This window comes from Cnephaeus nilssonii (assembly GCF_951640355.1).
Source record: "Cnephaeus nilssonii genome assembly, chromosome: 17".
Lineage (NCBI taxonomy): Eukaryota > Metazoa > Chordata > Mammalia > Chiroptera > Vespertilionidae > Cnephaeus > Cnephaeus nilssonii.
The window spans coordinates 26,339,411-26,367,086 of NC_137088.1; the positions used below are offsets into that span (position 1 = coordinate 26,339,411).

A 27,676-nucleotide genomic window follows, 5' to 3' on the forward strand; every position below is an offset into this window, starting at 1 on the left:
TAAATAAAGACAGGATCAGTATTACTGTTTTTCCCTTTCACTTCATGCTCCAATAAGGCTTGGCAGGACACTGTTCCTGATCTTATCTGAATCTCCTGAACTGGAATTTCTGGGAGTGAGGCCCAGGAATTTGTATTTCATTAAGCTTCCCAAGTGATTCTTACATGTGTTATAGTTAGAGAGATACAGGAAAGATGACCTCAGTTATAGCTTACTTTGATACTTTCCAATGACATAGTCACTGGTGATATGAGGGGGTGTTTATCTAAATATTAAACAATAGTCATTCTATGCAAGGGCAAATAGAAGTACACATACACAGTGACTGGTTTAGGGGAAAAGAACTTTTACTCTAAACTCATATTAAATTTGCCTCAAAGCAGCTAACATAGCAACAAGGTTCTAAAGCGATAATTGGTCTTTTTATATTGACTGTTAATCAATCAATATTATTGAGTGCCCAAAGTCCATATGGCACTGAAAGCCAAATAATACAATTGTGAAGATGTAGCAAGTCAGAGAGTTCAAACATAGGCTTTCTAGCTGGTGAACAGCCAATATACCTGTTAATGGATTTCAACTCCAAACCAGTCTCTTGCTATCAGAGGCATACTTAGTACTTTTATAGCCTACCAGCTACCAAAAATCATGAATTTTTTCCTCATAAATATTTGTTCATTGTCGTGATTCTATGTTACACCACCCAGGTCTCCCTTTATGAGCTGAAGGAGTAATTCACCCCAGCTCTTGGGAACTTGTTGTCTGATATCACTCCGCTGTCAACTCCTTTGAGAAGTGTCCTGGCAGAAGGGAGCCACCTTACACAGGGTCAAACTCCCTGCCAGGTGCAGCCTGCACCCAATGACTGGCTAAGGTCGGAGTAAAAAGTCCTGTCCCTTCACCCCAATTCAGAACAACTCCAAAGGCCGTCCCCGCTTTAGAACCCTAGCAGGATCAGCAGGATTTCCTCCTTCTCAACCCTGCTCATTTCTCTTCCCCTTACCTTTGCTGATCCTGAGAACACTCCCTAATAAATTTCACACATGCAAATCTCCATCTGGGTGTCTGCTTTCCGATGAACACAGCCTGTTCCACTTATGGGACTTCCTAACACATACTAATTAGAGGTTGAACATACCTTGTGAAAGAAATATCACAAGGAAACTAAGGTGATTCAGCCAGTAAGTTCTGCTAATCTTTGACAATAAATTGATTGGCAACCTTTTATGCAAGGAAGACATCTCAATATTTTTTCAAGTCTCACTTTCAATGCTATAATATCCATATGTTTATTCCAGATGACTCTTTAAGTCTTTACAAAGGCCTTGTGCATTCAAGGTTCAAAAAACCAAGGAAGATTCTAAAATAGGTTTTATCTGAGTTGAGGTTCTTCAAACCCTACTTAATGGTGTGCAGATCTGCATTTATAACCTTCTCCTCCCCTTCTAATTTGATGATCGAAGTAGGAGTTTGGATGGGGACTGAGACAGAATTATAAACTACCCACTTACTCCAACTTGAATTAAGTTTGAATTGAGATGTGTTCAATTCAAGCAGCTTTTTTTGTGGTTGTTCTTTCTATAAAAAGTTGTTGTTGTTGTTACTTGAAGGGCTAAAAGGAGCCCAGAGGAGGTGACAGAGATAGTAGGGTTTGGGTTAGAAGGAGGGCTTATCTAACCTAGCACAACCTAACACAGGTAGGTTACAGGACCAGTGTGATTATCAGGAAGTACTAAAGCTGTAGTCAGAATAGTACCGGCATCAATCTAACAGTGAGACAGGGAAGAAGACCAGAGAACAAGGAGCCGGGCTGATCCTTGAGAAAATAAGACATTGAACAGAATCAGGTGTCCGGCACAATGTAAAGCCCGTGGTTCAGAACTAAGCCTGTGAACAGTAAGCAGGTACTGGAGCTTCCTTTCCCAGGGATCAGTGTGGCAACTTCAGCTCTGCCCTGGACAACCCCTTTTCCCTGCACCCATCTCCTCAAAATCTCACCCATTAGAAATGACAGTGGAAACTGGCAGGTGGAGCATGTGATGGCAAAGAGAGGCTCACAGGTCAGGTCTCCTTAAATGTCTAACCCTAACCACACATACTTTCATGTTTCACATACAGAAGAACAGCTCTCCCACACACCGCATTCTGGGTCATCCTTGATCACATCGCAACAGCACCCTCCTGTCACAGGTGAGCACCGTGTGCTGGGCAACAGGTTGTGGGGAAAGCATTTGCTCTCCTTCTGCTTGCAGGACAAGAGCTCTGCTAGAAAATCCCACTTTAGCCTATGATTGGGGCTGACAAGATGAGAAAAGTGGAAGCTAAGTTTCCTTAGTCCAGATTATCCTCTTCCATAGCTTCCCCGATGAGATCATGGCTGGAGAGGCCAAGGTATGACTCACCCAGAATGTCAGGCTCATGGCCAAAGTTGGTGATGGACAGTAAAGAGTTGTGAGTTAGTTTGTTGTTGTTGTTGTTGGACTGTGTCATGTTAGGAAATAAACTTTTAACCCTAATTTTGAAACATCACAGGCGAGCCCCAAATAACTTAACGTGTGAGTATAAAATTGCTCTTGCTCTTCTGCAATTTAAGAATACCTCTGTGGGCTACATGGGAGTTTTAGAAAAGGGAGTCACGTGTAGCCTGGGTAATAGACCCAAAATATGCCAGTACCTGTGTTACCCGTGAAATGAGGAGACCTTGGTTCTTGACTTTTTGAAGGAAAGATTTCAATCAAGAGACCAAGTATAGACAAGCAAGCAAGAATGTATTGGCCACAGCAAAAATATACTTAGGTCAGTGAAACAAGGAAGGGCATAGAAGAAGCAACAGGAGAGCTCAGGCTGGGCTGCTTTGGCTCACTGGGAAGTCAGAGAAAAGGGGGCCTTGGCGACAGGTTCAGGGGGTGAGCCTGGGACGAGCTACCACTGCCCATTGCTCCCCGCTCCTGGTGGCCAGGGCAGCAAGCTTTCACCTTAACTTCTTGCTACCGCTTTCGCTATCCCACTTGTCCTGGAATTTTCCTAGCTTCTTACTATTCTATTACACTGCCAGTTTCTTCCATGGTTCACCCCTTATAATTCTGGATTCCCAAGAGATGAATCATGACTGGCCTAATGCTTCCAAAGTCGGGGTAAATCCTTTTCCCAAGTGACAGCCACAAAGCAAACGCTGGATCACACCCCATCGAAAAGAAGGATAAAGGTAAACTCAAAAAGAAATGCCTGCGAATTTGCTCTGCGACCTTGAGCCCCAGCTTTCCCCTCCCTGGGTCTCCTTGCAACTTAAATCCAGAAGATTGTGATCTCCAACACCCAGCCCCAAAATTAAGCTGACCGTGCCAAACCCCGCCCCAAGCTACCTGGAGGTTTTACAAGTGAGAAGTCTGGCTCCTCCTAGCTCCTCCTTCTCTTTTAATTCTTCATTAAATAGCTTCCCCTTTAATGGCTTTTTCGGGGGAAGTTCCGAAGCACCTCCTAGGTCCTGCCAGCAGCAGCTCTCCCCAGCATGACAGCTGCCCCGAGCCTGGGGGCCAGGGCAGCCAGCCTTAGCTTCTTGCTCCTGCTTTCCTTCTGGCGGGACCCAGGTGTGGAAGCTAAGGAGCTGAAGTTTGTGACACTGGTGAGTACTCCTTTCTCACTGCTTTTCTCTCAAAACTGTGACCAGCAGGGTCTGAACATCGAGTGTCAAGTTCCTGGTTACCCTTCTGTTTGTTGTCTTGGCGAGACCAAACTGGGCGAGTGAATAATCAGGTTTCGCAAGTTCCTTGGAGTGAAGTGTTAACGTACGTGTGTGCGGATGCAAAGGTGTTTGGTTTGGGTATTTTTGCCTTTGCCCATGTTCCTCATTTATCCACTTTCTTCACAACTGCCTTGAATACAGATTCCTTTTGACAGCCAATCCAGCCGGGAGGGAGAAGAAGCCACAGCTGGCGCTGTTTAGTACCAGGGGCTGAACTAGCTTCATTATGTTTAATGATTATTTGTTTGCAAACCCAAAAAAACAGTCATTTCTGAGTAAAGAAACCCTTCTGTTTATCAGAAAGTTTATAAATAGTGTTTGAAACGGAAAAGTGAAACTAAACTCAAGCGTTCTAGGATGACTTCCTGATACATCGATTTGGTTGACCACTAAAATCATGTTTTTCTCCACCCATATGTGTGACAAGTTATGAGAAAAGGTGGGGAGGTGCAGGGAGAAGAGGCTGCCTAATGCATGATGTTAGGGAAAGAAAATATACTGTTGGCACTGTTTTAAAAATAGAAAGAGTTTGCAAAGTAAAGGGGATTTACCACTTTACATACGACTTCTGGAATGAATCCTTCTGTTGGTTTCTGTTTGTGTCTGATTTTCTCTGTATCTCTGTTTCACTTTGATCTGTCTCTGCCTCTGACCCTTTCCTTGTCTTTCACAGGTTCTCTCCCTCTCTTTCTCACATTTTTCATTTAATCGTGAAAGTATGCTGATAAATACGAAGATTTTTCTCTCTGTAAGAATGTTCATTATTTATTTTTAGAATTTTCTTATTAAACATGGAGTTCCTATTTTGTCAGCTTAAATGTAGTCAAAACTCCTTTTCCTTCTACAAAAAAAAAAAGTCATTACCATGTGTTTATGCAAGTCATGATTCTTAGTCCAATAAATCTTTACTAGGTCATGAGTCAACAATGAGAGAGAGAGAGAGAGCCAGAGAAATATACCATCAATTTATTTACAGATGATTCACCAGCTGTCAGGTTTTTGTGCTGAAAAGCTGTGTAATATTGTGCACCTACCATGGGAAGTTAGACTTTCAGTTACATAGGGAAATCCATGCGAGTTAGACTTTTAGTTCTGTGCGTGGGTTCCTTTGCTAACATGTGCATTGAGCAAGTGTGGGAACTGCAGAAATTGCCCTGCAATGCTGTAAACCTGTTACAAGCCAGTTGAGTAGTGACCCTCTCTGAGATATTACAGTCAAACCTCAGTGAACTGCCTGTGGTCGGGTCTCCTCCATGTTTTACTACAGCCTAGGCCCATGGTTGGCAAACGGCGGCTCGCGAGCCACATGTGGCTCTTTGGCCTCTTGAGTGTGCCTCTTCCACAAAATACCACGGCCTGGGCGAGTCTATTTTGAAGAAGTGGCGTTAGAAGAAGTTTAAGTTTAAAAAATTTGGCTCTCAAAAGAAATTTCAATCGTTGTACTGTTGATATTTGGCTCTGTTGACTAATGAGTTTGCCAACCACTGGCCTAGGCTAACTTCCCTTGACTACCAAACTCTCCTGGGTTTCCTTTCTTCCCCTCCACTCTTAGTTAACAAGTTTAGGGAGTCTCAGTTAAGTTTTCCCTAAGAAAAACGTTACACAGGTAGTTCACTGGGAGCCAAAAACAATGAACAATTCTCACACAAAGCCAATGTTAACAATTTCTCCTACCACAGCTTCCTTCCATTAATGGTAGATGAAAGGCAACTTAATACACCTTTCTTGGCCCTTACAAAACAACTTCTGTCCAAGGACTTAAGCCAGAAGATACTACCTTCTTCTTTCTGTGGATTATAGCAAATATTTGACTAAATAGTTCCATTATATACCCAAGAAAATGCTTGGAAGATTATCAGGAGAACCAGAACAAAAGAAAGGTGCCTCTGATTAAAGAGATAATATTAATGACAATAACCCATAGTTAATTGAGTGCTTATTAGGTGCCAGGCACTGTTCTGAGAGTTCAAAATGGATTATTTCATATAATCCTCCCAACCACCCTATAAAGTAGTGTTGCCAGGAAAGCACAGGATGCCCAGTTAAATTTTAATGTCAGATAAACAGCAAATAATTTTTTAGTGTTAGTATGTTCCATGCGATATTTGGGCATCCTGTATTTGTATTTGCTAAATCTGGCAACCACACTATAAGGTTTTTTATGATCCCTATTTTATAGATGAAAAAATTGAGACACAAAGAGGTTAAGCAACTTTCCCATGAACACACAGCTAAGATTTGGACCCAGGTTGTATGATCCCAGAGGTCATGCCCTTAATCACTGGACAGTATGTTCCTGGTATGTGCAGAAAACCCAGCACCTGGAGCTGAGATCGGCCTATGGAGGTTTGGTGTGTTGGCTTAACTCATAATCCACAGGTGGTTTTCTCACTTTTCCTCTGTGATCCAAAGTAAAGAAATCTCCCACAACTCTGAAAAGCTGTTCTTGGCAGGAAGAGCAGGAGGCCGTCCTTGGTCCTTGTTCTGTCTCATAAGCAGGGTCACCACATGATCTTCTAAAACAGGTTCACCAAAGTGTGTCCCACAGAATGCTAGTTGGACTAGTTGTTGATAGACGTTGCTTGGTGAAGTGGGTTTCAATAGTCAAATCAGCATTGGGGATTGAACATGGTTTAAACTGTGTTTAAAGGTCTCTTAAATGCAGAACTCCCAGTCTTTAACATTCTAATTTATACTGTAGCTTTCAAAGAAAGGATTTTGTAAATTGTATTTCCTAAATTTTGACTACACAATCTACCTCCCTTTTTCCAGAGAGTATACCGTAGGAAACCCTTAGAGAATTGCTATTTTTAAATTTATAGACAGAGAATAAGTAAGGTGAATCCCAATGTACCCATCAGCCAGCTTCAATAATTATCACTCATGGGCAATCTTGTTTCATCTGTATGCTCACACACTCCTACTGTAATTCTGTACATCATTATTCCATCCATAAATAGGGAGATGCCATTTAAAAGCATTCTCTCTCCCCAAACAAGGGGAAACCACAAGTTCAGGTGATCTCAGACAGAGATAAAAAACTCCTCATTCCACCCAGGTTTTACAAAGAAAGAGATGATGAGTCACCTCAGCCTGCGCATCAAAGGGTTGAGGGTTCGATTCCTGGCCCCAGTCAGGTCGAGTTCGGGAGACAACCAATCAATGTGTCTCTCTCACATCCATGTCTCTTCTTCTGCCTGCTCTCTCCTTCTCCCCCCTCCCTACCACTCTCTCTAAAAATCAATGGAAAAATATCCTTGAGTGAGGATTAACAACAACAAAAAAGGGGTGATGAGTCACACAGTATAAGCTCTTCTTATTCTTTATGGTTAACCTTGCAAAATTCTTACTCAGGCCATGGAATATTCTGGAAGAAAATAGTCCCCATATCTTAAGCACATTATCACTATACTGGGATGAGTAACTTGCACACTGTGGTTGGGCAAATTCAAATGAGGCTGGCCATCACACTTTTCCATGGACATCAGACCTTCAGGATTCTTCCTCATTCCTCCGGGAAAGGAAACATTGGCAAGTTACTCCTCAGGCAGACAGCCCAATGCTGTTCTAAATTTTCTAGCACTATGAGCTAAAATAAAAGTGGAAAGCCATACCTAGGAAAACATTAAACTTTCATTGATTCAAGTTCCAGAACCACTTACCAGGTATGAGTTCCAGAACCACAGACAGGCCACTTAATCCAGCTGAGTCTCAAGTTTTCCCCAAACTTAAAGCTGGGGATAATGACCATCACTATACTTCCTACTTCACAGAGTTGTCTTTAGGTTCAAATGTCATGACATCCAGATGAAAGAGTAACCACGATACAAATGTGAAGTCATCAGGTAAAACAGAACCTTTCCAACTTTTTGGATAAAACCTAGCTGATCTTTAATTATTATTGTTTAAAATGGTGGTAAAATGCACAGGACATAAAATTCTTCCCATCTTAACCATTTTAAGTGTGCAGTTCGGTGGCATTAGGTGTATTCATATTGCGGTACTACTCTTAAAACCATCCAACTCCAGAACTCTTTTCATCTTTCTTTTTTAAAACACGAAAGCAATTGATTTAATTATCACAAAAATTCTTCCAGTGAAGGCACGTCTCTAAGATAACGTATTTTTAGACAATTACAAATAATATCTCTCTTGATACACATTTGTCTTGCTATAAAATTTGGAGGGACATGTTGATAATATATCTATTTGCTCTGAATTATAAAGCTTGGATAAATGTTATGTATTTTTCATTGAATAGATTACTTCTTACCTCAGTTTTTTATTTGTTTTTTGTTTCTGTGGCATTAATTCTTTCATTTTTTGTTTTTAAAAAAATCTTTATTGTTGAAAGGATTACATATGTCCCAACTCTTTTCATCTTGAAAACAGAAACTCCATACCCTTTATACAGCAACTCCTATTCTCCCCTCCCCTCAGCCCCTGGCAACCACCATCCTACTTTCTGACTATGAATTTGACTACTCCATATATTTCATAGAAGTGAAATCATACAGTATTTGTCCTTTTGTGAATTACTTATCTTACTTAGCATGATGTCCTCACGGTTCTAAATAATCCTTTGTTATTTTTGAGCTTATAAATTTAATAAAATACAAATTGTACTTTCTAGTTTATAAAATTAACAAGTAAACTTCGTAGTTAGGCACATGTGTAAATGAAAGGGAGCAAAGAAAAGAGAACATAAGGTACTAGTAACTAGATCATTATCTACACTAGAACCTTAGACTAACTAGAACCTTAGACTAACTATTTCACCTCTTTGTACTCAAGTCTTACCCACTATGAATTCTAATTCATTTTCTCTTGGGGGTGACACATGTGCAGTATGGTTTGAGGAGGGAAAAAGCTGGAGGGGAGAACAGAGAGAGGATGCTACCACAGTTCAGGAAAAGCACAGTAAAGACCTGACTTGGAAAATAAAGGATGAATTTCTTTAAAAAAAAAAAATTGCAAAGGCAGAATCCCTGTGGGTTGAATAGTAAGGAAAAAAGAGAAACCAAAATGACTCTGAGTTTTCTAATTTTGGTTGCCGGAAAGATGATGATGTCATGGAGGTGGGATATATACAAGGCATTAAACATTTGAAATTCTTAAAAATTAATATGAACTATAAACACCGAAGAAACTTACAATACCGTGTACTACACAGCACACTATAGCATAGTGTTTAAATGTGCAGACCACCTGAGTTTGATTACAGCTCGACCCCTTACTAGCTGTGTGGCTTTTGATGAGTAACTTAACCTATCTGTGCCTCAGTTTCATCATCAGTAAAATGGGGATAATAGTACTTCCTGGAGTTGTTGTGAGATTTCATTGAGTTAATACATAGAAGTACTTATAAGCCTATCTGGAAAGTGCCCCAAACATTGTAACTATTATTAACATACGTACACTTATACAATTATCCTATGTGTGCTTTTTATAATGTTCATAACCACTTAATTAAAATGCCAGGGTTTGTTTTGTGTGTGTGTGTGTGTGTGTGTGTGTGTGTGTGTGTGTGTGTGTGTGTGTGTTCCTATTTATTCTTTCTGTTCTGAAAAGGGTGAAGTATTTACATGTCTTTTTTTCTTTTAAGTTTGATCATTTTTCTTCCCAGCTTTGGGTCCCTGGCCCAATAAAAATGAGAAAAATAAAAATTTAAAATGTGACTCAAGAGTTAAACAGAATTTATTCACTTCAACCACGGTTTGACTTACTGATCCATGGACTTACTGGTCCTTTCCTTCATAACTTTTCTCTAGAATAAGAATTGTGACTGCCCTTTTATTTGCTTTCATCTTAATTGTTCATGTTTGAACAATACCTTGGAACACAGGCAGGAACTTCTCAAGGCCTATAAATGTTTTCCTCTGCTCCCATCAAAGTAAGAATCGCAGCTACCATATTGTGAGCATCCACTAGATGCCAGGCTCTTATGTTTGTATTTTGAATCCCCCAAATGACCCAGCATGGCGTGTAACGTTATCTTGGTATTAAAGAGGAACTGGAACTTCTTTGTGGCGTACCGGGTGCTGGGGACTCCAGCTGTAACTGTCAGGAGCCACGCCTACAAATTGGTTGGCATATAAAAGAGGGACCAGAGAGAACTCTCTACAGGCAAACAAAAGCCAGGGCTCCGGCCTCCACTCACAAACAACCCTCCAGGGGCTCTCCTGGAATCCTTGGCCCCCAGGCCTGCATGTCCTTCAAAGGCATCTCCCTGGGCAGAGCGCAGGGCATCTTGCTGTGTGGGAGCATGTGCTTCCTATGTGCCAGCACTGTTTTGGGGGATATAGCCATGCCCATGACAGCAAGGGTTCTACTCTCAAGGAATTTAGGGGAGAAGAGATGCCAGATACACATACACACAAAACACAAGAAAATAGGGATAAAAATAGAGCCGAGGGATGAGAGAGAGATGGAGCAGGAATTACTTTGTAGCCTGTGGTCAAGGGAGGCCTCTCCACAGAGGTTGCCTTTCCCAGGACAGACGTGAATTCAGCAACCAAGTGTGTGTGGTGTGCCCCAGGGGAAGAAGTAGAAACAGGACATTTGAGGCAGATAGGACATCAACACTCTGAGGCTGGAACAAATTTATTATATCGGATGGATAGGCCAGCAGGAGGGCTTGGTGACTAACCATGTTTAGCAAAAATGTAAGGTGAGAACATTATGGAGGGCAGGGCCAGATCAGGTAGGATCTTGTGAGCCAGAGTAAGGAAATTATAATTTTATGCAAAGAGCAATAGGAAATGATATAATGTCTGAAATGATATAATGTCTGAGAGTAGGCAGGGGCTCACTATAAAAATCTCTACTTTTGTATATCTTTACGATTTTCTGCCCAATAAACTTTAACAGAATGCGTGGATTCTATGCAACCAAGTAACACATTCTGATGGACTTTTTTTAAAAAGCACTTGAGGTCTGCCTGGCCGGGGTGGCTCAGTGGTTGAGCGCGGACCTATGAACCAGGAGTCACGGTTTAATTCCCAGGCAGGGCACGTGCCTCTTTGGTTGTCACAAGTGGGGAATGCTACTGTCATCTAGTGGGCAAAGGCTAAGGATGCTGCTGAACATCCCATAAGGTATAGGACAGCTCCTCACAAGCAATTATCCAACCCAAATGTCAACAGTACTGAAGTTGAGAAACCGGGGAAATGAAACCATGTGGAGTTTATAATCTATTGACCCATATAACAACTTTAGTTACTCAGATCTGGAAAGCATTTTGCATGCACTATTTCGGGATCTAAATGTCTAAAGTGTGTTTTCATTGTGAAAAGAGAAGCACTACCGTTTAGCCTCAATAATCTCTGGTCATGACCAAGTCACTCTTGGTGACAAATAACTGTAGGTGCTCGTCAGAGACTATGTGGCCCTTCTTCCTGCCATCAGGGCACCATTTAGGACAGTAATGCCTTACCTGGCCCAGACGGTTTCTTAAGACCCACTGCCCCAGTAGCCCTCTGTTTGCTGTAGCCTGTTCTAATGAGATTTTAGTTTAGGGAAGCGATTTTCAACCTTTCTCATCTCATGGCACACATAAACTAATTACTAAAATTCTGCAGCACATGCCAATCTGATTTTTTTTAAAAAAAGGTTTTAATTTTGATTCATTCACACCAAACAGCTATTGTTGTGTTGGCTATTGTCATTTTTTATTTGACAATCTAAGGGAAAAGAGGTCAGTGTCCCTGACTAAATAGCCAGGTATTGCATGGTTTAAAATTTCTTGAGCACACCTGTTGAAAATTGCTGGTTTAGGGACCAAAAGATCAGTTTTCTTCAGACACCAGAGACACGACCAACATCTTAGAATCCTCCCTCACTGCCTCAAAGATGGCTAAAGCTTTGATACTCTTTCTTATTCAGCATCTACTGAGCTCTTTTACAGAATTTCAAAAGAACAGCCTCCTGGCTTTCTTTTCAATGGAGCATCTTAGCCAGGTAGCATAAGTGAAAAGTGCAATTAAATATGTGTACTGGCATCAGTGTAGACTTCATCTTGTACTTTTTGTTGTTAATCCTCACCCGAGGATATTTTTCCATTGATTTTTAGGGAGAGTGGAGGGGGAGAGATAGAGAGAGAAACATCAATGTGAAAGAGACACACCAATTGCTTGCCTCCCGCATGAGCCCTAACCAGGGCCAGGAATCAAGCCTGCAACCGAGGTTTGTGCCCTTGACTGGAACTGAACCCAGGACCTTTCAGCTCGAGGGCCGATGCTCTATCTACTGAGCCAAACAGGCTGGAGCCATCTTGTACTTCTTGAGTGTTTTTCTTTCCCTATCTTTTGCTTATAAAATAACTTTGTGTTTGGCTTGGTATACTGCTCAGAAAACATATTATAATCAAGGTTTCAAAAGTTCAGGCTACACCCTCCCAAAGAGTAAAATGGGCAATCAAAATAGCATGACATACCAACCAGTGAAGCTCAGTAGTTGAGCATTAACCCATGAAAGAGGAGGTCACAGTTCGATTTCTGGTCAGGGCACATGTCTGAGTTGCGGGGTATGCATGAGGCAATGGATCAATGATTCTCATGGTTGATGTTTCTATCCCTCTCTCCCTCTCCCATCCTCTCTCTGAAATCAATTTAAAAATTAAAAGCATTTTAAAAAATAGCATGACGTGTACACATCCAAAGTATGTCCTTAAAGTATAGAGAATTTGCTCTTCTCATCTCCACACCACAATTCCTTTACCTCCAACCTCCTAAAAACTGAAGAATCATTGATGCAAAATAGTTGTAATTTCTATGTAGCATTTTATTATAGGCAAAAAATGTTGACACCATTATTACTGTAACCACAATTAAGGAAGGATTATTCTCATCAGAGTTCATCTGCAATAAAGTGATCTTACTGAGCTTTGTGTTCCTTCTCGTCCTATCCGATGTACAAACCAGTCTCCATGTGCGATGGTCTGCCTCCTAATGGCTAATCATTTGTTACTTGCTTTACCTGAAACACAGGAAAAGTGTTAGAGATCTTAGAACAGTGGTTCTTAACCTATGATTTACCTGGGAAGGTTTTTAAAATCCTGATGCCCTGGCCGTATCCCAAATTCATAAAACAAAATCACTAGGGGTGGCTCCATCCTCAGAATATTTTTAACTCCTCAGGTGATTTTATGAGCAGCCACGATTGAGAACCAGTGGTTTAGAAAAACATCTATTATGATGAGTAGAGGCAAAAAATACCAAAATGACATTTGTAACATTACTGTCTTGATCTATTTTCAGGTTTTTAGGCATGGAGACCGAAGTCCCATTGAAACCTTTCCGAATGACCCCATTAAAGAAACCTCATGGCCACAAGGATTTGGCCAACTCACTCAGGTTGGTTGGATTTTTAGCTAAAGTTGGTGATACGTCTCAAGGGAAACTAAACATTGTGGGGTTTGTAATCCATTGAAACCATAAAACCACTTTGGTTACTCAGATCTGAGAAAATATTTTGCACAATTACCTGGGATCTAAAAAGTCTAAAATGTGTTTCAATTGTGGAACAAAGAGGAACTAATGGTTAGCCTTGTTAATTTCTGGTCATGTCCAAGTCAGCCTTAGTGACTAATAAATTGTACCAAAAGTATATAGAATTTCCTGTTTCAATTTTTTAAAATATATTTTTATTGATTTCAGAGAGGAAGGGAGAGGGAGAGAGAGAGATAGAAACATCAATGATGAGAGAGAATCATTGATCAGCTGCCTCCTGCACGCCCCCTACTGGAGATTGAGCATGCAACCCAGGCATGTGCCCTGACTGGGAATCAAACCATGACCTCCTGGTTCATAGGTCGACACTCAACACTCAACCTCAAAGCACACATTGCTCCTATTACCTCCTTCCCTGTGCTAGAGGGGTGGTGGTGATAGTGGTGGCCAGGAGAGACAAGCAAATGAGCGTGTGGGGCCAAGCAGAAGCCACAGGGACCACATCCTCTTTGACTCCTGAAGCTCTGGTGAAGGTCTGGATTAAAGACAGACCTGAATGCAGTGTTTCTCAAAGCATGGTGCTCTACTACATGGATCTGAATCACTCGGGACACTTGTTAAAATGCAGATTCCAGGGCTACACCCAGGGATTTAATGAGCAGGAATCTTGGGGGGAAATGCTGAGGAATCTGTATTTCAACAAGCACCCCTAGATACATTCTGCTTCTGATGCACAGATAGGCTTAGGGATCATTGAGTTTAAGTAATGCTTCTCAATGATTACTGGCCATCACAGGCTTAGTGAGCTTGTTGAAAACCGATTCCTGAGCTCATCCTCAAACTAGGTGGGGCCCAGGAATTTGGTTTCTAACATACTCTGAAATAATGCTAATACTGATGATCCACAGACCATACTTTGAGTAACAGGCTCTAGTTTTTTCATGTACCACGCAAATAATAAAACATTGCACTCAGAGATTGAATGTGATCTTCAGATTCATCAAATCCAACCTCTTAATGGTTGAATTTCTTCCACCAACCCCCAAAGTGGTCAACCAGCCCTTTGAATGTTCTGCCAACAAAGATGACCATTGAATGCCCTACCACACCAGGGATGAATCATTTATGTAAATCAGATTCATCACCAATTATTAACTGTACAAGGCTCTATGTTAAGTGGTAATGAAGGTAAAGAGTTTTCTCAGGGAGTCATGACTAAAAATTACAGCTTTTTTTCTTGTTTGTTTTCATTTAAAAATGTGTTATTGTGGAACTATTAAAGTACACCATTGTTCATTCATTTAATGAGGAGAGATGAGGTGCATAGATAAGAGTCACAGAACTTACTTTCAATAATTTGTGCTTTTATTTTTCCCCTAGTTGGGCATGGAGCAGCATTATGAACTTGGAGAGTATATAAGGAAAAGATATGGAAAATTCTTGAATGAGTCCTATAAACATCAACAGGCAAGTTGGGGAGCTAAAAGTGGGAACCTTGTCCCTCTGCAAGAATTTAACATAACGTTGCATTTCTCAACGTGCTTTGCCTATTTCCCAACAGATACCTTGCTTAGATATGTATTCCTCTTTCTACAAATATTTTATTCCTAAAACATTATGAATATGAGTGAGCTACAATGTTAGGGACACCTATGGTAAAGACTTTAGCTTGGCAAGTAGTGACACGTAGCCTCTACTTAATTGGTTTCTTTTGTCAATTCAATTATTGGCATAGCAGGTTGCTTTATAGCGTGGCATGCTCATAATACTGTCTCTTCCATAACAGATCTTATGATCATGATGCTATCACAATGTTTGCTAATATTTTGGTGTGGATATCCTGTCCTTTCTCAGGTACTAGCTGCACAGGAAAAACCCAGGGTTCCTCTCAGTTGGATTCTGCTTTGATTTTCCCACTCTAGGTTTATGTTCGCAGCACAGACATTGACCGGACATTGATGAGTGCCATGACAAACCTTGCAGCCCTGTTCCCCCCCGAGGGTATTAGCCTCTGGAATCCCAACCTGCCCTGGCAGCCCATCCCGGTGCACACAGTCCCTCTTGTGGAAGATCGGGTCAGTATTCTAGGAAAACCAGGAGATTCTATTGGGCCTGGAAGGCAGGCATCAGGTTGCTCAATACTTGTGGATTTGTGAGCCTGGACTCTTCTTGGGCTGTGCAGCCTTAATTCTTTCCTAAATAGAGGTGCAAAGGACAATGTAGGACATAGAAAGCCCAAGGCAAGAGAGAGTAGGAACAGAATTTCTCTTTGGATCTTTATCATCTATTTTGTTTTGCCACTCTTTCAACTTTTGGCAATTTGTCCCTATCTATCTACACACACACAGACACGCATACATACATACATACATACATACATACATACATACACACGGCTCCCAGTGTTCAATTCTTTGGTGCCCCACACAGGTTCTCCTCCATCACAGAATATCCTAAGACCTCTTTACCTACAAAGTACCCCTCCTCCATGAAAAAATCCCCATTTCTAGGTAGGAAAAAAAAGAATTGAATTGAATATATGATTGGTACTGGACACTTTTTATGTGTCATTATATTTACTTTTGAATGGACAGTATTATTGTTCTTTGATAGCCAGGGAAATAAGTGCTTAGAGAAGTTAAACAAAATGGACCCAAAGCCACACAACTGGTAGGCATCACAGCTGAAACCAGGTAATTCCAGAACAATTTTCTTCTCTGAAAACCAGTGCTTCTCATAATTTAGCTACATATTAGAATCACCTGACAATTTCTTAAACCTCCTAATGCCCAGGGGACTCTCCATAACAAATCAGCATCTCTGAGGTTGGAACCCAGGCATCAGTATTTTTTTAAGCCACATCTGAGGATAAGTTTTTATTGATATTAGAGAGAGAGGAAGGGAGAGAGCAAGAGAGAAACATCAATGTGATAGAAAAACATTGACAGGTTGCCTCCCATATGTGCCCCAACCAGGGATCGAACCCACAACCTTTCTGGTGTATGGGATGACACTCCAACCAACTGAGCCACACCAGCAGGGCCAGACAGCAGTGTTTTTAAAATAATCTCTCTAGATGACTCCAGAGACAGTCAAGTCTGAGAACCAGTACTGTAAGGCAAGCTGCTTTGAGAGAAACTCTCAAGTTTATTTACACTGGGTAGGACTGATCAAGAACTCTTTAACCTTTTCAGAGAAATTGCTATTTTTAATAGTAATAAATCTAACTCATCTCCCAGGTGTAGAATCTAAGACTATATGAAGGAAATAGTTTAGGACAAGGAACTCTTCTAATTCCTCTGCAGTCACAGTAAAAGCATGACCATCTCATCTCTCTCTGAGGCTCAGCATGACCACTGACTGTAGCCCAAACACCTCGGGGGTGGGTTGCTATCCTCTTTGCCCTGCCAGTGCTCCTGGAAATTTGATTCAATTGCTGCATCTGGTGACGTAAGAATTTTTCCCAACCCTGTTAACCTTACTCTAGGAAATCTATTCCAAACAATTTTTCTAGTGTTTCCTGAAAAGTCAGGATTATTTATTTATGCCTCTTTCCATCACATAATCAGGAGTGAAGTATTATGACTATCAGTATTCTTAGGAGTTTGTGAATATATTCTTTCAAAAAGAAAAAATAAAGGTCACTTTCAATACAGCCTTTTCTGCTTAGTTAAAGAGTGGACGGCAACACTAAATTTAGCCAAGATAGACCAAGGTAGCTGTTAAATCCTTAATCCTAAAAGGTAGTAAGTAAATTAAATAGTAAAGAGAATAGTAAAGAGAAAAACAAGGAGAGTGAGGGAGAGGAAGAGAGAAACAAGTAAGATTACCTACCTATGGCTTCCAGCTCCCTGCTCTCTCAGATAAAACAGTCCTCTAACATCAACTAAGAAATCTAATAAAATCAAGCAATACAAAGTTATCCCAGAGCTGTGCTAAGTTCTGTAGAGAAATATGATGCCAGGTTTCTTTGTTAATTTATGTATCCATTTGATGAAAAAGATTCACATGTGTGAAATGTGTAGAATCCAATGCAAGATGGTGAGCAGTGATTTCAAATACAAGCTGTACATGCTGAAGGAAGTTAGAGAATGAGATGTATGTGGGTCTTCGTGGAGAGAGTGAGAACTTGAACCAGACCTTGGAGGAGGGGTAGGAAAGAGAGGAAGGCAGCCGGAAGGCAGTGAGTGAATAAACATGCCCCTGTGTTCTGAGTTCATATTTAGAAAGAATGAATCTGTCTTGGGTACAGATTAGAGAATCCAAATTTAATAGCCAGAAGGAATCATGAGGCTGAACAGCAGTGTCCTGTAAAAGGAGGGCTAGATTTAAAGTTGGGAAAAGCTAGGTCTGAGAGCCAACTACTTCAGACACTTGACCTTGAGTAACCTCCCAGCACCTCAGTTTCCTTTTCTGTAAAATGAGAACAACAGTCGCCCCCTAACTCCTTCATAGGGGTTTGAGAAAACTAAGTTAGTTAAGAAATGGAAAAGACTTTGTAAACTGCAAAATGTTTGGCAGATGTTTAGGTATTATTCTATATAATAAAAGCGTAGTATGCAAATTGTCCCCTCGACTGGGAGTTTGTCCAGGAGTTCGACTAGGGGGCGGGGCCAGCTGGGGGAAGGGAGGGAGGCCCTAGCCGGTAGCCAGCAGCAGTTAGGGACCCTATCAGTGCACAAATTGTGTGCACTGAGCCTCTAGTTCTATATATTTTCAGCCTGATTTTTTTCAATATGTGGAATGAGGAAACAAGTCCAGAAAGGTGAAATAATTCATTAAAATCTAGACCTTTAACGGAACAGTCTTGTGCTTTTTCCCTCAATAATGTCATTTCTAACTATGGAAAAATTTGAAAGTCATGCAATGAAATTTGACATAAAGCAGTAGATATAAAAGTATACCTTTTTCAGAATGTCAACTGTAATTGAAAACTTAAAGTTTAGCCGAAACCGGTTTGGCTCAGTGGATGGAGCGTCGGCCTGCGGACTCAAGGGTCCCGGGTTCGATTCCGGTCAAGGGCATGTACCTTGGTTGCGGGCACATCCCCGGTAGGGGGTGTGCAAGAGGCAGCTGATCGATGTTTCTCTCTCATTGATGTTTCTAACTCTCTATCCCTCTCTCTTCCTCTCTGTAAAAAATCAATAAAATATATATTAAAAAAAAAAAGAAAACTTAAAGTTTAAAAAAAATTTTTAAAGTATACCTTCTTCAATACCATACATGGATGATGAGTAATGTTTTGAGGCATTTGTCTGACAGTGACTTAGAAGGAAAAGATACTTGAGCCTCTGACATGGTTGAAGCAATTCAGAAATAAGGAAATGAGGGCTGGAAATTAGATGGCAAAGACGTTAGGGGAAGGAAAGACAGATAAGACAAGTGGTACACAGACTCAGAAATGACAGGAAGCAACTTATATAAAAAAGTGTTTTCTCAGTAGCTATTCATATGCCAGGCCCTGTTCCAGGCATTGACAACACGTGAGTGAACAGGATAGTCAAGATCTGGTTGTCCTCGAGTTTATATTTTATAGGAAATAGAAAGAAAGAAAGAAAGAAAGAAAGAAAGAAAGAAAGAAAGAAAGAAAGAAAGAAAGAAAGAAAGAAAGAAAGAAAGAAAGAGGAAGGGAGGGAGGGAGGGAGGGAGGGAGGGAGGGAGGGAGGGAGGGAGGGAGGGAGGAAGGAAGGAAAGAAAATAATTTCAGATGGTGATGAGCTCCTTAACGGAAATAAAACAAGGCAATGTGGTGGCTGGGCAGAATGGTTAGAAAATCCGGGGTGGGAGTAAGTGAGGGAGTGTCTCAAGCAGGGAACAGTCCGCAGAGACCTCAAGCCTGTGTGTCCAAGGGACGTCCAAGGCCCACAGTGTTGCTGGAGAGGAGTGAGTGAGGACAGCCGTGGGAAGCAGGGCAGAGCAGACACTAGGGGCCAACCGTGAGTTTAGGTTTTGTTCCAAGTAAGATAAAGCCAATGAGGGTTATAAAGCACAGGACGGCATGATCTGACTGATGCTTTAAGAGGATTCGTGTTTACACAAATCAAACAAAAAGGATGTGTGAGGCTGCTTGCGGAGATGGCATGTGAGCTAGGAAGGGTGGACACCGTCCTAACCAACAGGAAACTCTCAGTGGTTGAAACACAGGATTAGGTGGCTTGGACGGGAAAGGGACAAGGAAGACCAGGAAAAGGGGTCTATTCTGGAAATATTTTGAAATCAGCAAGCAAAAGGGATGAGCTTATGAAGCAAAAGTAGAGAGATGGCGAAGAGGAAACGGTTAAAAATGAAGAAGTTGAGCTCAGCTTTGTACATGTTACATTTGGGGAAGAAGAGAACCATCCAAGCAGTGATATCGACCAAGGGCTAGAAATTCAGGACTAGCCACAGAGGGAAAACAAGAGCAGCAAAATCAACTCAGAGTCACCAGCCTATGGAGTATGGTGAAAGCTACAAAAGCTTGTTGGATTTAAACTTATTTTTGCATGATCACTTTGCATGTCCTCATAATAGGTCTTTAAGTATATTTTTCTATGGATTTAATATGTGCCCTTATTTTAACAGTCTGTGAATTTGCAAGAATTAAGTCAATGAATGGTTTAATTCAGGCATCCTCAAACTATGGCCCGCGGGCCACATGCGGGTGTTTTTGCCGTTTTGTTTTTTTACTTCAAAATAAGATATGTGCAGTGTGCATAAGAATTTGTTCATAGTTTTTTTTTAAACTATAGTCTGGCCCTCCAACGGTCTGAAGGACAGTGAACTGGCCCCCTGTTTAAAAAGTTTGAGGACCCCTGGATTGATCTCTCAAGATTCTTTCCAGAACCTGTAATTCATTTCTCTATACTCATGTGCACCTAGAGAATAAAAGGGGTTGGGAGGGAAGCAAGAGATGGGTTATTATCTCACATGGAAAAACCAGGAAGTATGAATATTTACCAATAGCACAGTTCTCTTAGGCAAGTTCATGAATGGAAAAAAAAATGATTTTCAGTTCTGGGTGCCTATTCTACTTTTTTTTTCCACTTTTTTTTATTTAGGTATTATATGTGTACATATTTTACCATTGTCCCCCCCACCCCACACCCATACATGCCCTCACCCCCCAGAGTTTTGTGTCCATTGGTGGGTGCCTATTCTACTTTTTAAGACCAGCAGATCACTTACCTCTTTCCCCTCAATTTTAGGATTTCCATTCAGCTCAAAACACATTTGAATCTCTTATGAATGTCTCTTGGCACCTAATGTCTAAAATATGGCTGCAGCTTCCTTAGCAAAGTTCTTCTGACTAACAAAGGTTTTATGATTTTTCTTTTGTCCTCAGTTGCTATTCCTGCCTTTCAGGAACTGCCCTCGTTTTCAAGAACTAGAGAGTGAGACTCTGAAATCGGAGGAATTCCAGAAGAGGCTGCAGCCTTACAAGGTTAAAAATGGTGTCATTTCGTGTGTGCCTGAGTATGAGGGCCAAGTCAAAGGGCGGGGCTGCGGCTTCTTGAAAGTGTGGGTGGAACGGGCCTGCGGTGGCTGGTCTAGGCAATCGGTGAGACTCCTTAATGAAGGTCAGCCATCATTTCCTCTTCCCCATCGTTGCGCTGGGACCACAGGCAGAAAGAAGCCAGTCCCTTTGGAATCTTATACCCATGTCCCTGAGCAGGACCAGGTGAAAGTGTGTGGCTGGCTCAGAATAAATGCAAGTCTGAGATGATCTGCATTATTGTGAGGCTGAGGGGCTAGGCCTGCTGTATACAAAGGATAGGTGTGTTTTGTGTGTGTGTGTGTGTTTTAATGTTTCCACTTTGTGAAATGCCCCTTTCAAGACTATGCAAAAGGTAAATTATCTTCCAAAATGCTTCTCAGAAATTGCTGCCAGTTTCATCAGGCAGATAGCTGAATGGTGGGTCTCATTAACGTGGCAACCTAAGAATCCTATAGAACATAGAGAATGTTCGCATCTCATCCAAATCTCACACTCACAGCCAGACACCAGATCCTGTTTCTGCTGTGTTGCCCTGGGGTCCTTTGACCTGGGGCATGCTTTCCCTTCTCACCTTGGCCACTGACTTATATGTGAGTTATACGTAACCTTCTTCCAAAAAGAATTTTGAGGCAGTGCACTTTAGTCTGCTTCCAGGACAAACAAGGAGCATGTGGCGGTAAGCCAGCCTTTGCTCATATTTTGAATGCAGTAATGAGAAATGATCAATTAGTATTTGTAAAAAAAAAAAAATGGATATGTTTTAATTGTTTTTAGAGAGAGAAAGGGAGTGGGATAAAGAGATAGAAACATCGATCAGCTGCCTCCTGCACGCCCCTACTGGGGATCAAGCCCATAACCAGGGCATGTGCCCTGACTGGTAATTGAACCAGTAACCTCTTGGTTCATGGGTCGATGTTCAACCACTGAGCCACTCTGGCTGGGTTGGCATTATAGCCAGTAATACTGGCACACTTTTTTGTAATGAATAACAGTTCTCAGTGGGGATAATCTAGTCAGTAGAGGCCAGGGATACTACTAAATATCCTATAATATGTAGGGCAGCCCCCCACAACAGGAAGTTATCCAGCCCAAAATAGCAATAATGCTGACGTGAAACCTGGCATAGAAATTTCTTTCCCTCTCCATGTGTTTCAGGATTTTATAGAAACGCTGCCCAAACTTTCAGGACACCATGGCAAGGACCTTTTCGGAATTTGGAGTAAAGTCTACGACCCTTTATTTTGTGAGGTAAAAGAAAAAATATATTAAAAATGAACTTGAAATCTGATTTTGATTTATGCCTACTTTGAAATAGATTAATACATTTTCTTTTGCTTTTTTGCAGATATATTACTTATACTTTCTTTAATATTGAAACATAATTCAGGCTTTCTTTATATTAACTTGAACATCCTGACTTCTTCTCACCATTATTTATGTTTTTCACCCTTTAGAAAATTGCAAACAAAATTGCTTTTCTTCTGTGCTTTGTCACTTATTTTTCAGTCACTCAGGAATGCTGGGCTCCTGTCATAGATTTTAATGAAAAACACAATCTTATTGTACAGTAAGAGAAAAAATATTAATCTGATTTCTGGATATAAAAAAAGCAAGCCAACTTTAAGCCACTATTGAAAATGGTTTATCAGGAAGGGATCTCTTCCTTGCCATGTAATGCATACAAAATAGCCTCTGAAGCTAAATTAACTACTGAGTTTTTCAAGAACATGTGATGTTTTGCACTCACGTGCTCCACCTGCTGGCCAAAAGGAATACTCTACAATCCTGGTTTCCCAACCAGTTCACGGAATCCTGGGGCAAAAGTCTGACCACCCCCACAACTCATGCCCACTCCTGATTCTGCGGTCCTCGTGAGTGTCTACAGGGCACCGATCACTTTCATAGTTCCATCGCAATAACAGATGACACCATTTGCCCCTCTCCCAAGCACACACTACGTCCCCAATATTCTTACTTTTTCAGCAGCACCTGTTTCAAGGAAGCTATGTCAGTCTATTTAGAAACACTCTTCAATGGAGACAAGAGCCCACATTTTGGTTCCAGTCTTGATTTTTTTTTTTCTTTCTTCTTTACTACAGTTTGATCTGAGCTATGCCATAATGTGGTCATGGTGTGTGGTTCTTTTTCACCTCTTTCTTGTTTCCTCACTCACTTTTCTTTGGTCTATTCTCTCTCTCTCTCTCTCTCTCTCTCTCTCTCTCTCTCTCTCTCTTTTCTCTCTCTCTCCTGCCTTTGAAACTCAGGCAAGCTTAATTAACTTTCATGGCAGATAATAAATATTGGCACAGCATCTCTGCCTGCCCTGCTGTATAATTCAGTCATCGATTTACCAAATGCCCACCGTGTGTGCAAGGTGCAGGCTTTCCTCAAGAGGCAGAGAACTGGAAGCTGATGGGAGTAGGAGTATATTATCAAAGGCTCTAGAAATATCTTACCTTCCCATCCATCCTTTCAGGCTGCTCATTCAGCTTTTAAGGAAACATCATCTAACCCTGTTGGCTTGGTCTTACCCCTAGGTTAATAAAAATATTTCTAAACCTCTCATAAGAGAATAAGGTATATTCCTGCCCTACCACAACCTTACTCTTCAAAATACGAATTATCCTTTGACCCAGAGTTAAGCCCAAAGCTATGGACTTGGTAGGAGGGGGCAGATTCGTTTCTGTGACTTTTTCTTCTGAAAATCAATGCCACTATTTGTCACAAAGTGAAGTTTTCCTAGACGGAAACACAGGACACGAAAGGCTGGACCCAGTAGTTCAATGGGTGAAAGAACAAAGAGGGCACTGAGAAATAAAAATACACATTTCCTCCCTTTTTCTTTGCTGCAGAGTGTTCACAATTTCACGTTACCCTCCTGGGCCACAGAGGACACCATGACTAAGTTGAAAGAATTGTCAGAATTGTCCCTCCTGTCCCTGTATGGAATTCACAAGCAGAAAGAGAAATCTAGACTACAGGGGGGTAAGTACATTTTTTAAAATGATAGGAGCATATTGAGTTTGTGGTTGCACGATACAGGTCTAAGTCCTGGTTCCACCACTAATCAGCTATGTGACTGGAAAAATCACTTGATCACTCTTGTACCTACCAGTTTCCATGATCCAAAACCAGGATAATAATGATATCCACTTCATAGGTCATAAGGATTAAAATGAACAAATATGTTCAAAAGGCTTAGGACAAACACTACCTGGTACATAATATGCTGAGGATAAATGTTATGCGTTATTATAATTACTAGCATTACCCACTCTGGGCCTTAGTTTTCCCATCTGGAAAATGAAGGCTTTGGGCTAAAGCTAAATGATACTTTTCATCCTCTTCAGATCAAAGAATCAAGGATTTTGTATCTGAGCCCCCATGAAAATCAATGTGTCCAGTGGCCTAGAGGATGAATTTTTTCAAGTGGGCAGTATGACAAAAGTGGCCTGTTTTCCCGAAACCCTTGGCGGTAGCTATTTTGAAAGTTAATCAAACATATTTTGCAGGCTGATTATAGCCTTTAGATTAATACCTATTGCAATTGGCAAGCTTCTGACTCAGCTGAAATTTTTCCATTGGTGTTACAAAGTGCTTATTTCTCAGTGATGCTTCTCCTCAGCTAGATATGGCCCTTCGTAGCGTGAGACATCTTATCATAATGAAGGTAGACCTAGGCAAGAGGATGCCAAGCCTTTATAATCAGGACAGGTGGGTGGAAGAAAGAAGCCAGGACCAGACAGGGTGGAGATAGACACTGAGGCCTCTGAGGGCATCAATAGGAGGTCCAAGACACCAAAGGGTGTGTCAGGTTCAGGTGTTGTTAATATGGGCATTAAAACTAAGGATGGAGAGCAAGAGAAGGTCCATTATGTCAGGCTGACATACAATGAAGCAATCCTACGCTATAGGAGATGGTTCAAGTCATATCCTCTACACAGTGTGAGGAAAACAGTACAATCACAACAGGACTCCATCCATGGACAGACTCTATTTTCATGGGGTCAGGACAAGTTCAGCAGAACCCCAGAAGAATACAGAGAAGCAAAGCATCCTGGTGGTTGGACCACACTGGGAGGAAGTTTGCTTGGGACTGCATAGCTAGAGAAAGAATGCAAATCACCAGCCAGGAGAGGAGTCAATTACAGCTACCAAAAAAGAGTGATGGAAGCTATAACCAGAAGAGCAGCTAATGAGGCATAAAGTCCGGATGGTCAAGAGCAACTTCATATGAGGTGTACAAAGTAGCTTGTGGCAAATACTTAGGACAGTGGTCATTAGTGATGTGAGGAAGTTGCAGGCCTACTGTCACAGAAGTCTTGATTGCATGGCACAGAGGCAGACATGGTAGAAATATACAAGTTCTTACTTCATGCTAAGCGTATGGGCAGCAAGATCCAGCCTTTTGGGAAGGGAGAGCATCCAAAGATGAGTCTTTGATGAGATCTGGTATATTGGGGGAAAGCATCAGGCAGGATACAGACTGTGCATAAAGGACAGAGCCCAGGAAACAGCTTCATCCTATGCACTAAATAACGAAACGATGCAGAGGTGAAAGATGGGTCTCATTGGCTATATAAGCACCAGGCCTCATACATGGACCCCCGGGTGCCAGCATTATGACTTAATACCAAGTCCCATTAGATGGTGGAGGCAGCACTCTTGATTTCTTTCCTCCAACCTAGTCATGGGCTCAGGAATTCAGCCCCTTGCCACGGAAAATGCAGTCCAAGGACCAGCAACATCACCTATCATGGGGCTAGCAATGCAAAATCTCAGGCCCCACCTCAAACCCGCTGAATCAGAATCTGCATTTTCTGGAGGAAGTCCGGTGCTATTGATGAGCCAGGAAATTGTTTCCTGAGTGATGCCTGCCAAAACACTAGCTCAGCCTATTGTTCCGATCTGGCTGGGCAAGAGAGACTTGTCAGCTGCGTGCTTGTTGGATGATGAAGTGACTGGACGCCATCCTGCCGAGAAAACATGTATTGTCTGGGTGACAGAGTCACATGGGAACATCAGGAGTTTGAGCAGCAGCTTCGGACCTCTGCCAAAGCTTTTTGTTCTATCAGTTGGTTTCCGGGGTGACACTGTTGGGTAATATACGCCCTCAACTCACCTGCTACACACACACACCAAGAAAATCCTTACAGTTCATTTAGAAATACATGGCTGGTCATACTCATACTGATGGAAATCTCTGTGTGCTCTAGATCAGGGGCTGGCAAACCACACCCTGTAGTCCAAATCCAGCCCACTGACTATTTTTTGGTAAATACAATGTTATTGAAACCCAGCCACACGCATTCTCCGGTCATGCCTATGGTGGCCTTTGTGCTTCTACCCAAGAGTGAACAGCTGGGACAGACCCTATGGCCCACAAAGCCTAAAACATCTACTATCTGGCCCTTTTCCGAAAAAGTGTGCCAATCCGTGCTGTGGCCCAAGGGTGAGGGAAGTGGCGTTTATGTCTTTCAGTCAATGGCATTTTGTCTAGTTTATGCAGTTAATAAATGATGCAGTGGAGTACTCAACAGCTAGCTTATATTGCAGCATGGTCTAATGACTAAGAGCCAGGGTTGTGAAGTAGGACATGCTGGGTTCAGAGAAGCTCAGCCTGTCTGCTCAGAGTTGTGTAATCTTGGACAGGTCGTGGAACTCTCTGAGTCTCAGTTTCCCCTCCCATAAGACATCATTACTAGGAACCTGGGGATACTTGAGATAGTTCCCCTAGTTTTTCCGAAGACCAGGTGTACAATCACTCCCAGCCAAGAGCTAATAGCATTCCATTATCAGCGCTGAAGCCTGCTGCAAAGGCACCTGCTGACAAGGGACAAGTTGATTGAAGATGGCTGTCATGACTCACAGAAATTTGGCTTCAGGGTTTAGTACTTATGTGGCATGAAGATCAAACTAAAGTTCTTAAGGGCTCCCTGAAGGCAACCTTCCCTGGGACAGAAAGATGTAGGCCTGTTGAGGATGTAGCATCCAGCTGCTTCCATTTTGTTTTTGTTTTTTATTTTTTAAATATATTTTCATTGATTTCAGAGAGAGGAAAGGAGAGAGGGAGAGACAACAGTGATAAGAGAGAATCATTGATCGGCTGCCTCTTGCAATGCCCCCCACTAGGGATCGAGCCTGCAACGTGGGCATGTGCCCTCGCCAGAATCAACCCTGGGTCAATGTTCAGCCACACCGGCCTGGCCAGCTCCTTCCATTTTTAATAAAAAAAGTCCCAGCATCTACAGAAAGCAGGTCACCTCCCCCCCATAATTCTCCTTTATCGTGCTTATTGGTATACAGACCAATAAAGTATCTTCTTACTATTTTATGAGCTTTCTGGGGACAGGAAACGTGTGATTCACCTAACAAAGTATCTGGCCCATTGAAGCTGCTCAGTATGTGTCTATTAACATCAATGCCCTGCTCATTACAAAAAAAAAAAAGCAAAAACTGCTCATTCTTAAGACAAGAGAGCACATGTGTAATGGAGTAGAGAGACCACCAACAGAGACACAAGGGGTCTTCAGGTGATGATGGCGGAATCCCTGAGGCAACATGCTCCCCAAACAGCACCTGGCACCGCAAGGTACCCTCAGCCTTCGGTGTCTGAAAACAGGATGGAGACTGAGTTGTGCATCCGCCTTTCACCACCGCAGAAGCCACAACTATGAAGGGCAGAATCTCTCAGCTATGAAGGCACATGAAGCTAAAGATGCTGCATGCCCCCCTAATAGTGACACCCAGGGACCCTACAGAAATGGTCCGCAGGAATCAGTCCATGAACTGGACAGACAACCAGAGCGCTGCTTTCTCCCATGGTCTCCAACAGGTCTGACTGCCAGAGAGTGGAAGCAAGAGAGGTGAAGACAGAGAAGTACACACCATGCGGTCCCTTCAGGCCTGCCCTGGAGGGGACCATTGGCTAACAACTGTCTGGGGAAAAGCCATCTGAAATCCCTTCCACATTGCTCGGCCTCCCAACTTGCACAGTCAATTACACAAGTC

At 41.9% G+C, this 27,676-nt stretch overlaps 1 protein-coding gene across 2 annotated transcripts in view; it reads left to right on the forward strand.

The window, feature by feature from the left end:
• Positions 1-3,435: 3,435 nt before the first annotated feature.
• Positions 3,436-27,676, forward strand: part of ACP3 (acid phosphatase 3) — a 39,150-nt gene continuing 14,909 nt past the window's right edge. For both annotated transcript variants that reach the window (XM_079794506.1, XM_079794507.1), the window contains exons 1-7: positions 3,436-3,622; positions 13,000-13,095; positions 14,572-14,658; positions 15,114-15,266; positions 20,513-20,611; positions 21,821-21,913; positions 23,518-23,650. In XM_079794506.1, coding sequence (XP_079650632.1) covers positions 3,509-3,622; positions 13,000-13,095; positions 14,572-14,658; positions 15,114-15,266; positions 20,513-20,611; positions 21,821-21,913; positions 23,518-23,650 — 775 coding nt within the window. In that variant the 5' untranslated portion in view covers positions 3,436-3,508. The remainder of the gene's footprint in view (positions 3,623-12,999; positions 13,096-14,571; positions 14,659-15,113; positions 15,267-20,512; positions 20,612-21,820; positions 21,914-23,517; positions 23,651-27,676) is intronic.